Below are 12,168 nucleotides of genomic sequence, written 5' to 3'. Positions count from 1 at the left end.
CACACACACACTACACATGACACTAGGTACCTAACTGCAAAAATTCACCGTACCTACCATGCCAATGGCCGTTAGTTGTCGAAGCATTAGCTAAATAAAAAAAAATAAAAAATGTCTTTTCCTTGTATTTTGCTAATTAGCCCAGAGTATTAAAACAACAATCTGCACGACTTCCAAGATTCCAATACCCTATCGTGATTTTTATATCCTGTAATGGTTTTCTTCCTGAAATAGTTCTCACCCTAAAATCCAAACAGAAGCTTTTTCAGAAGAAGCCATCATTTCAGTATAATTTTTGTTATGTTGGAGAAGATCTTCATTATTATGTTCTGAAAATGTTTTCTGAACTTTGATACACGAATATCTTTTCTATCAGCATTGCGCCTATCCAGCACGGTTTGGGCCAAGACACTACCAATGCAACTAAAGCACAATATTCATCATCATCATTGGCTCTACAACCCATGGTGGGTCTTGGCCTGTTCCAGCATCAGCTTCCATTCTTTCCTGCCCTTCGCCTTGGTGTTCCAATTTCGTACTCTTAATACTCCAGTACCTAAGTATTTTTCCACCTGGTCCTTAAATCGTGCTCTGGGCCTACCTCTTCTCCTCACTCCATCCGGTCTTTGGTTATAAATGTGTTTCGATGGCTCCATCTCATTCATTCTCTTTAAGTGGCCTAGCCACCGAAGTCGGTTTATTTTGATAGATCCACCAATACTAGGCTCACTATAAAGGCGGTAAAGCTTGAAACGAGTATGCGATAGACTACCCCAGCTAATTGAAATAATATTCGAAAATATTACTCCAATCAACTAAGATAGCTATTGCATACTCGTTTCACTGGCGCTCAACGTGGGGCACGAGTGAAACGAAATAAACGAACTGTAGACTACCCCAGCTAATTGAAATAATATTCGAAAATTTTACTCCAATCAACTAAGATAGCTATCGTTCACCCCAGACTAGCTCAATCTCTCAGGGTGTGTGTTCGTCTTGTCCTAATCTTAGAAATGAACTATGAAAATTCTTGAAAATTATAGCGTCTACGCCATAATCCGTTTTCCTGCACGCCTTTATAAAAATATGTCAAAGGATTTTACGTTCAAAACAGCCTAACCGCTCTTCATCATTGTTTGTTATCATTTATCATCCACTTTTCTAACGCGTAAATGACGACGGGCTTGATTACAGTTCTGTATATAAATATTTTTGTCCTTTTTGTAACTATGTTTGATGTTAAAAGTTTCTTTAATCTATAGTACGCTCTATTTGCTAGATATATACGTCTGTTAATTTCTGCATTTACTGTACTACTTTGGTTGATAAAGTACAGGGTGTCCCAAATTGGTATGTTTTTCAGTGTAAACCGAAAACTAGAGGAGATAGAAAAAAAGTAGCCATGACTTCTTTTTTCGTTAAAGTAACGATTGCCCAATCAAATCATCAATAGCTCCTCACATTATCGAGATACTGGCGATTATTGAAAAATGTCGAAAACGACAGGGTTGCACATCTTTTTATTAAGAAAAATTTTAAAAAACTTTATAGGAGCTTTTGATAGATATATGTATTATGGACGGATTCAGTGGCGTACAAAAAACTTTTTTAGGGGTCTCGCTAAGGAAATATAAACCATACTTATGCATTTTTAAATGGGACACCCTGTATATTTTGACATTTTTCATTTACCTTTTTAATTCTCTTTCATCTGATGACATATCAGTCTATCTATTTTCAGTTGTTGGAGCTACCGTGCAAATAAATTGTTTATACTTGACTTCAGGTTAAAGGCACTTAAAAATAAAACACTCGGTAACGTATTTTAACATTTTAATATTAGGGTACCAATCCTTGACATTTTTATTTAGCAAAAATAAAATCAATCAACTTAAAAAATAGGAATAACGAATTTACCAACAACAAAAAACTACTTAACTACAAGAATTCATTTTACAAAAATAATAACATTAACATAAACCAACAAACAACAATAATAAACAACGTAACAACTATAATTAATTTTACAAAAATATGAAAATTATAATAAATGTTCAAAATACTCCCCGTTTTGTTGTAATAATAATTGACACCTTTTTCTTACAGATCTTACACCATTGAGTATATGCACTGGTTTTATTTTTCTAAATGCTTGATGACTGCTTTGTAATAATTCTTCATTGGTGTTAAATTCAGTTTTATAAATATTGTTTTTTTTAAATCCCCAAATAAAAACATCAGGAGGATTTAGTTCTGGTGAACGAGGGGGCCACCTAACAGGACCATAAGTTCCAATCCACCGATTATGAAATTTTTCATTTAAATAATTTCCAACGAATTCTGCATTATGGGCAGGTGCTCCATCTTGTTGGAACCAAAATGTATTCCGATCAGCCAAATATTCCTCATCAAAAATATCATTTCAATTCGTTTCTAAGATATCTACATATCCGGCAGCAGTTAGTTTATCGTCAAATACGTGATAAACTAATTTATTATGCTTGACAAAACAACTAACGTTAAAACCGAATCTGCCTTGCCTCCTGATCCCTTGAACTAAGTGGGAATTTGAGTCATTCCAATATAGTTCATTGTGTCGGTTAAATATTCCTGCACTGGATATGCGAGCTTCATCGCTAAATATTACCTTTGAATAAAAATTTGGATTTTCATTACATGTTTCTATATACCATTCTGCAAATTGTATCCTCAAATAATCGTTAGGATATAATTTTTGTCGGACAGATGTACGATAAGGCCTAAATTTATGTTTCTTTAAAATTATCTCAGCACTTGTCTTTGGAATACCTATTATTTATTATATACCTATTATTTGGAATACCTATTATTTGGAATACCTATATTTCCTTCTCAATTTGACGTAAAGAAGTTTTATGGTATGCGTGTATATAACCCAACGTATTTAAAACTCTCGCTTCATTATTTTTTTCATACTGACGCTGTGGTTTTACGAAACATCCATACTGTAATAAATTTGAATCAAGCTTTTTAAAAATTCTCTTGTCTGGTTGCCTTCTTTCTGGATATCGTTGAAAATATAATTCAGATGCAGCTAGGGCTTCCAATCCCGCAGCCTGAGTTCAATCTCGGTATTTGCGGGACTACGAATTTTCAATCCCGCGGGATCTCGGTATTTGCGGGATCCCGCATATTGAAAATACTCATATTTATATAAGGCAAATAAAACAATAAATTAATCAACTAACTCCACATTTATTTAAGTATTACGTGATATTACTATTAGTATGAGATAAAAACTGTTTTTTCTTCGCAAAAAACAGTAACAAATACTGGAAAAACAAAAAATCTATTTTCAAAAAATACACCGACAAAATTTTAAAAATCAACCAAAAACATCCATTTTTAACTGAAAATTAATATAGTTTACTAATTTAGCTGCTATATTACTTAGCTATAAGTTACTATTATTTAGCTCAAGCTTTCAATTGAAAATGTTTGCAAAGGAAACACAACATATTGGATGGTATGAATAAAAACGGAGTATAAACTCCAAGTACGCTTTCATGGGCATGAGCATAAAGTATAAGTTTATACTGCATTTTATATGAATAAAAATATGTTGATGTGATGAGTTTCTACTCACCGTACATAAGAGTAGATACTACCGCGTGGAGTATGCACTCCAAAATTTGGAGTATAAATTACATCTTTATTTTTATTCATACGAGCCAATATCTAAATCTAAACTGTCATCTGCCAAACTCCTGCGTATTTTAGACACAATATAGCCAGCAGCAGAAAATGCCCTTTCGGCTTCCACACGTCGACGGTATTCCTTTTTAGACTTTATATGTAAATGTAAGATATTTTCCCATTGACTCCCGAGATTCATAGAGTTATTTCTATTTTAATAATGGACTTAAGTGTATTAGCTCGAGATGGCGACGGGCAAAGTAAATACATTACATGCTGACGATATAGTTAACTCTAACTCCTGTTGCAATGTAAGATCAAGATCGGAACCCGATGATGGAACCTCTACATTGTTTCTCACGTGTTTCTTACTTGATGAACTTTTCGGTGGGAGATGAACAGTTTCTACGTAACTACGAGGCTTTTGGAGATAAATCAGTAGTGCAGTCACATTTCTACGTCGTTCTAAAATACGGTGCAAAGACAGTTTTTTGATAATTTTAAGCGTAGCTATAGGAGTAATGTACGCTTTTTTCAGTCCCGCAAATCCCGCGGATCCCGCACCTGTAATCCCGCATCACGCGGGATTGGAAAATGACGCGGGATCCCGCCATACCGAGATCTCGGTATTGCGGGATTGGAAGCCCTAGATGCAGCAATAACATTCTTTTGACATTCAATATATGCCAAATGCATATCGTATTTTTCATAATTTTCAAATTTCATGTTTTTGTTGACAATACTTTAGGTGGCAATATTAATTCTGACAGATAACACAGATGACACATGTTTTGTTTTATTTTCCATGCCAACATTACTAAAGCCTACTCGATGAAATGAACATTCTTACAAGATGTAACAATATGTAATTATTTTAGATAGAAAGTATAAAAGACAATAATAATATATTGGGCAAAAAATTATAAATGGAAACGAAAAAGGTAATAAAATACAGTGTATTCTATTTCGTGATAATTTTATTTATAAAATATGGAATCAACACTTTAAAATTGAACCAATAATAAACAGTTAAGTATTTACTTTATTTTCAAGTTAGGTAGGTACTGATTTTATTTTAATAGATAAATTTAATAAAACTGTCAAGGATTGGTACCCTAATATTAAAATGTTAAAATACGTTACGGAATGTTTTATTTTTAAGTGCCTTTAACCTGACGTCAACTATAAACAATTTATTTGCACGGTAGCTCCAACAACTGAAAATAGATATATGGTAAAGGTAAACGAAAAATGTCAAAATATACAGGGTGTCCCATTTAAAAAACAAGTATGGTTTATATTTCCTTAGCGAGACCCCCTAAAAAAAATTTTTGTACGCCACTGAATCCGTCCATAATATATCTATCAAAAGTTCCTATAAAGTTTTTTAAAATTTTTCTTAATAAAGAAGATCTGTAACCCTGTCGTTTTCGACATTTTTCAATAATCGCCCAGTATCTCGATAATGTGAGGAGCTATTGATGATTTGATTGAGCAATCGTTACTTTAACGAAAAAAGAAGTCATGACATCTTAACTACTATTTTTTTATCTCCTCTAGTTTTCGGTATACACTGCAAAACATACCAATTTGGGACACCCTGTACAGTATTAACTCTCATGAATTGTCCCGAATTTTTTACCCCAATCTTATTTTATTATTCTCTTGGCTTTTAGATTATTATTCTCTTTTGGAAATAAACAAAGTTGAATTTAAAAATGTACAATGAATACTAAATAAAAAACCAATCTGATCTATTTTTGATTTAAAATATCTTTCATGTTACAGGTGTGTCCCAACTGCTTAAGCTGGGAAATCTACTTAAACAAAACTATAAAGACGTTTGGCCGAAACTGCATTCGTTAAAACCTACTGAAGTTATGATACACAGCACACGTTATAGAAGAACGTTTCAATCAGTTTTAGCGTTTTTATACGGTTTAATTTCTCCAGAAACTTTAGAAAAAGTTGTTATGTACGAGAGTCAAAGTATGAGTTTCTGTTTTAGAGATTGTGGATGCCCTGTTACTGAGAAATTATATAAGTAAGTAAAAAATCCACAAGGAAAAAGTTTTCCTATAGTTGGCTGTATACCATGTAATACAAAAAAAAAACAGTAAAATACTGTATAAAAGGTATATTAAATATACCTTTTATACAGGATTTTACTGTTTTTTTTTATATAAGTAAGTCTTATTAATTTCTATAGCTACACCAATTGTTCTCACAACAACTAATTAATTAATATGATGATGATGATAAAACTAAAGATTTCGATTTTTCTTCTAAAGAAGATTTTTTGATATTTTAAATAGCATATTATTTTTCCTTCTAAGTGAGTGCAGTGAATACCTCCTTATTATTATAAGGAAATTATAAGTTATTATATAGGAAGGAATTATAAGGAAATATATATTTAAATATAACTGTAACAGGTACCTATGTTTACACTTACTGTAACAGGATTTAATGCATGATGCATAGTAATATTTTAAAAAGATTATTTTATATTTGCCTACAGAGCAAAATAATTATTTACCAAACAGTCTGACTCCTTATTTTCTGGTCAATCTGTTCACATAGTGATAATAGTGGTCTTTGACAAACAAAATCGGAAAAAAGTCTAAATCGTCCCAGTAATTGTAATTCTCTTCTGTTATGAAACCGAGGTAGACGTTATGAACTAAAGAAAGATTCCAAACTTGATATTGCATTGCATTAAGCATTTTTTAAATTTGGTTATGAAATTGTTTTTTATTTATTTTTCTGTCAAATTGATCAAAATTTCTCGAATTGCACATGCGCACGTACAGTTACTGCTGCCAACAGAAGAAAAAAAGTGCTTAGCTAACCGAGATTTTTTTACTTGGTTTATAGCACTGAAAAACGCTATGAGGGTTAAAATATTGGTTAAAATTTAAACTAGGTTAGCTAACCAAAATTTTAACCGCTCACTGAAAAACCGAGCCTTAATCAATAGAATACCAGGCCGGTTTATTCCATTACTGTTCCTCGGTAAAATTTTTTTTGTTCTACCTTATTATTTACCTCACTTTTTTGTTTAGCCGGTATATATCAAACACATATCTATGGCTTGGTACAAGAAGTGCCTAAGTCATTCGTTTAACCAAAAAACATATGTCTACATAAGCATTTCTAGCACCAATTTTACAGTTGAGTCCAGAGTTCTTTACCCGTGCGTCATCATTTAAAGCATACGAAATAAGTCGAAAATTTACTAAACGCAACAGCAAGTGACAGTAAGTAGCTACTGCTCCGATCACGGGTTAAAATTTGAAGTTACCAAATAAATAGAATGTCAAATGTAAGTTTTGCTTTAAAATTTTGGTGCAGAATTACAGCTACATTTGAAGTAGCTTAATAAATTCTTTTAATATCATTTTCACTATCATTCTTTTAATATCATAATATCATTAATAAAGAAACAATTAATTAAAAAATTCAATAAGATATTTTCTTTTTGTCATTTCATTCACTTTGGCGGAAATTTAACACACCCATTCCTTAACTGTCACTTAACAAAACTTCCTTAACAAAATAAAATACACTTAGGTACCTTAAAATTTCAAACTCCAATATAAAATTAGTTGTGAAAAAAACTGTTTGTGTAATATAAAAAACTTCAAAATGCATAAATTCGACAAAAAAACATCAAAAAATTCAACAGACTGACAGCCACAAAAGTAACAGTAACCATAAACGTCACAAATTGTACTTAAAATCTGAAAACATTCCTAAGCGTCTTTTTTGTACCTATCTCTTTTCAATATACTGAGTCTAAAGCGTTCATAAAAATAACATATGTTTTTACTTAATAACAGGCGGTAGCTGGTTTGCCTTTAGTTTCATGCGTGGAAGAGAATGATTCTAGATAAAGATTATGTGTTTTATCAGACTTCAAGGTCTGATTGAAACCATTGTCTTTTTTAAAGCCATTGAAGTCAAAAATGTCAAAAGTGGAAAAAAGTGGCTTAGGCACTTCTTGTACCAAGGCACAGATATTGGGGTGGTGCAAATAAAGTCAAGTTGATAATTCCGTGTCGCTATAATACGGAAAAGTTGCGACTGGTAATTACAAGAAAAACAAAAAAAGAATTATTCAAATCGGACTTTATCTTCCGATCCCGCAACAGACCTAAAAATTATGAAAAAATTAAAATTTTACCTTTTTTCAAAAAAATTTATTGATCCTTCGTCTAACTTTTATTTATTGCTATAATAAAATTTATTTATAGTTTGCATGGTTGAGTAATAAAAAAATAGTTTTACGCATTTTACGAATATCTTCCGATCCCGCAAGATCAATCAAAATATATAAAAAATTGAAATTTTTAATGATTTTGATAAATTAAAAAACATTTAGTTATCTCATTTTTCTGTTACATTGTGAAGATCTTCGCTTGTTAAGATATTGTATGACAATATTTAAATATCCCAGAACTCAAAACGAGGGGGTGGTTGCACTTTTAGCTCCACACGCACCTTGCCTCCAACCAACCAATGAGTGTGTGTTTTTTACATTATTTACATATGTACATTTCTTTTTCATCTGTTTGTGTCCAGCTCTTAAACACCAACTTTGTATTGTGATTTCTTGATAAAATCTGCTTCTGTGAACAACTTTAGACATCGCCCGTCAGCTTGCGTGTGGCAGGGATAGTTTTGTACATTCCAGTCTGTCATGTCGCCCGATGTAATGCAAGCAGTTATATCTTTATTTGAAACTCTTCGAGGAAGTGGTGGAGAAGATAGTAGTTTTGTAACATTCCAATCTATTATTTTAGTTTAGTCCAATGCTTCAAAATTTCAAGTAGTAGGGAGAAAGGAAACACATTAGAGAACTAGGACTAAGGAGAGTGTTAAAAGCCGGACAGACTAAAGCCAAGGGCAAAAGTATTAGAAATTTCATCCCTCCTACTTTAAATTTTCAAGCACAGGACTACACTGAAATAATAGACTAGAGTGTTACAAAACTAAATTCTCCATCAGTTCTTCGAATAGTTTAAAATGAAGATATGAGTTCCTGCATTACATCAGGCTACATGCCAGACAGGAATGTAAAAAACTATCCCTGCCACACGCAAGATGTCGAGCGGTGCGTAAAGTTGGTCATGGAAGCATCATCTAATGTCTAATGTATGTGGGCTCGATAAAGGGATGGATTCATCAAGGCAACACTTAAATCAAGGTCCATGCTGCCAGATTTTAGAACCAAATCACAATACAAAGTTGGCGTTTAAGAACAGAAGAATACAAACAGATGAAAAAAAAATGTACATATTTAAATAATGTAAAAAACACACACTTATTGGTTGGTTAGAAAAAAGGGTGTGCGTGTGGAGCTAGAAGTGCAACCACCCCCTCGTTTTGAGTTCTGGGTTGTTATAATATTGTCACACAATATCTAAACAAGCGAAGAGCTTTACGTCGTAACAGAAAAATAAGATAACTAAATGCTTTTTAATTTATCAAAATCATCAAAAATTTCCAATTTTTATAGATTTTGATTGACCTTGCGGGATCGGAAGATATTCGTTAAATGCGTAAAACTATTTTTTTATCACTCAACCATGCAAACTGTATATAAATTTTACTATAGCGATAAATAAAACGTACATGGAGAATAAATAAAAAAATTTGAAAAAAAGGTAACATTTCATTTTTTTTTTCATAATCTTTAGGCCCGTTGCGGGATCGGAGGATAAAGTCCGATTTGAATAATTGTTTTTTTGTTTTTCTTGTAATTACCAATCGCAAATTTTCCGTCCTATAGCGACACGGAATTATCAACTTGACTTTTTTCGCACCACCCTAACAGATATATCGGATAAATTTATTAATAAATTTTTATCCAGCATAAATAATACGGCCGAAGATTTTGCCTTTTTTGTCCAACTTCAGTTTGAGTTACAATTGATATGTATATACTGGATGTGTCTGCAACTTATTTATATTAGGTTTGTTCTAGCATCAGTTTCAAACGGTTTTAAACCATCAGCGAATAGTAGACCAGCGCGAGTAGAGGGGATAGCACTGGTGACTGTATTATGTTCTCTCACTGACCAACTGTTTGCTGACGGTTTCTGACTAGTTTGTCGGCGCACACAGTGGAGGCGGTTTCCGCTTACGGTTAAACCGCGCGGACCCGCTTTTAAACGTTTTCAAAAAGAATGCACGTCTTTAAATGTACACGAACATAGTCAAAGCAGGTCCGCGCGGGCCAACCGCTTCAACCCGCCTGACCGCTTTTGCTAGAATGAGAATTTAGTTTTTTCCGCACGGTTTTAATGTTTACTCGAATGAGAATTTAGTTTATTCCCTCTTTTATAATAAGAATTAATAGTTCTCCATGGATTAATTTTATAAATTGTACATTATAATAAACAAAAGTAATAAAGTCAATCTTATTGAAACCGTAATTTTGTGTGATTTAGGTATTTCTAAAATCATTCCAGTATTAACTATTGCTAAATAAGTACTTGAAAAATAAATTTACAACAAAACTACTTCCCTCAATGTTATAACAAGCCTTTCTTCCGGAAGGATAGCCTGCTTATGTAAATTACACCAGTTTTTAATTAATCTCCTTCTTCTTAAAGTGCCTATCCGTTCCGGATGTTGGCGATCATCATGGCTATCTTGACTTTGTTTACCGCAGCGCGGAACAGTTCAGTGGTAGTGGTGTTATATATACCACTTTCGTGAATTTTGAAGCCAGGAAATGCGTCTTGTTCCCGGTCATCTTTTACCATTTACCTTCTCTTGGAGAATCAGTTGGAGAAGGCCGTAACGTTCTTGATTTCTCATTACATGTCCTAGATATTCTAATTTTTTTGTTTTGATGGTTATGAGAATTTCACACTCTTTCCCCATTCTACGCAGGACTTCCACATTAGTAATTCGGTCAACCCAGGATATACGTAAGATGCGCCTATAACACCACATTTCGAAAGCTTCGAGCCGATTTATAGATGCAACAGTTAGTGTCCACGCTTCCATTCCGTAGAACAGAACTGTGAATATGTAGCATTTCAACAGACGGTATTTTGTTTTTAATGATATCTCTCGACTGTTGAAAATGGGTCTCATTCTAAAGTATGCTGCTTTCGCTTTTATTATTCGCTGTTTAATTTCTGTTGAGTAGTCCCATTGCCTATTTAAATTCGTACCCAGATATGTATATTGCTCAATTCTTTCGATATTCTGTTGGTTGACTGTAAGTTGAGCGTTTAATATTAGTTTTACCGATACTCCACTTTCTCCAAAATATATTTAAAAGTCTCTTGAGTCATTCTCATATATGGAAGAATCGTTCATTATCTTTTAATTTTTGAAATAGATGATGATATTTTCCATAAATTAATCTTTCTCGATTAATAGGATGTACACCAACTCTCTTTCTTTTCAGTTTAGTCAAAACAGAATCTAAAGCAATTATATCGTCATCGGAAGACGACATTTTGCTACAAGTAGTAGACGCAACTGCCAAATTTGAACGATCTCTCTCGCTTTTACCCGTCTTCACTGTGTTACCATACCCGCGCGCGAGAACCGCGCAGTTTGCCCGTAAGCAGGAACCCGCTTCCACTATTTGTACCGCCTTTGACTGTCTGCTAGAACAAACCTAATTTCCAATAAAGTTGAAAATATATTGTTTTGATTCTACTTATTTTCTTTATGTAAGCTTTTAAAAATTATACTTACATTTATGTATTTTTAATTATTAATGTAACAAAATTTTTATTGGGCTAGCTCAAATTAATAAATTATCTCAGGGTTTTACGTCATCCAATCACAGAAATGCAAAACCAATACTCAGAGGAAGCTCATGGAAAAATAAAAGTCAAAAGTAAAATATAACCGTATATTAAAAAAAAAAAGATTTATACCAAAGAATTAAACACAAATTTTAATAATAGAATAAATTGTAAAACAAACAATCTGAAACGATTATGTAAAATGTAAAAGAACATGAAAAATACCGCAAATTATTTTAAATAAAAAGTTACCAGTATAGGTACAATAATGAATTATAGCTGGTAAACAAAAAATAATTTAAAAAATTACGAAATTGTCTATGTAAAAGTTTATGTCAAATTACACTGGAGTCTTCATGTAAACGTCGGCATCGATGAAACAAAGACAACCGAAATCCTCGCAACGGAGAATATTGATAGAGAAAAATATAGATCTTAATACCTGGGTACAACTGCTACCATTTATCACTGAATTTAATTTTAACTTTAAAAAAATTTACTTGGTACTTTTTGTTTACCTATAAGGCCTTGATTAACGAAAACCGACACTTTTTATTTTTTTTTAACAACACAAACTACTCCTTTCAGCTATCGGGTATCTCTCTTTTTCTCTTTACCAAAAAAACTGCTTGGCTCAATATCTCCTTCCATCAATGCCATACCTTCAGTTCTATTGGGCAAAACAAATATCCCTACTTCGTCTTCAAATTTCCAG

General features: G+C 32.7%; 1 protein-coding gene across 1 annotated transcript in view; it reads left to right on the top strand.

The window, feature by feature from the left end:
* The window catches only part of LOC114336777 (2-phosphoxylose phosphatase 1), a 50,378-nt gene that overhangs the window by 23,475 nt on the left and 14,735 nt on the right, over positions 1-12,168 (top strand). The window contains exon 4 of the mRNA XM_028287153.2: positions 5,464-5,719. Within this exon, the coding sequence (XP_028142954.1) occupies positions 5,464-5,719 (256 nt within the window). The remainder of the gene's footprint in view (positions 1-5,463; positions 5,720-12,168) is intronic.

This window comes from Diabrotica virgifera, chromosome 3 (genome assembly GCF_917563875.1).
Source record: "Diabrotica virgifera virgifera chromosome 3, PGI_DIABVI_V3a".
Taxonomy (NCBI): domain Eukaryota; kingdom Metazoa; phylum Arthropoda; class Insecta; order Coleoptera; family Chrysomelidae; genus Diabrotica; species Diabrotica virgifera.
Note: the sequence above shows the minus strand (reverse complement) of the source record. Positions and strands in the feature narration are given on the sequence as shown.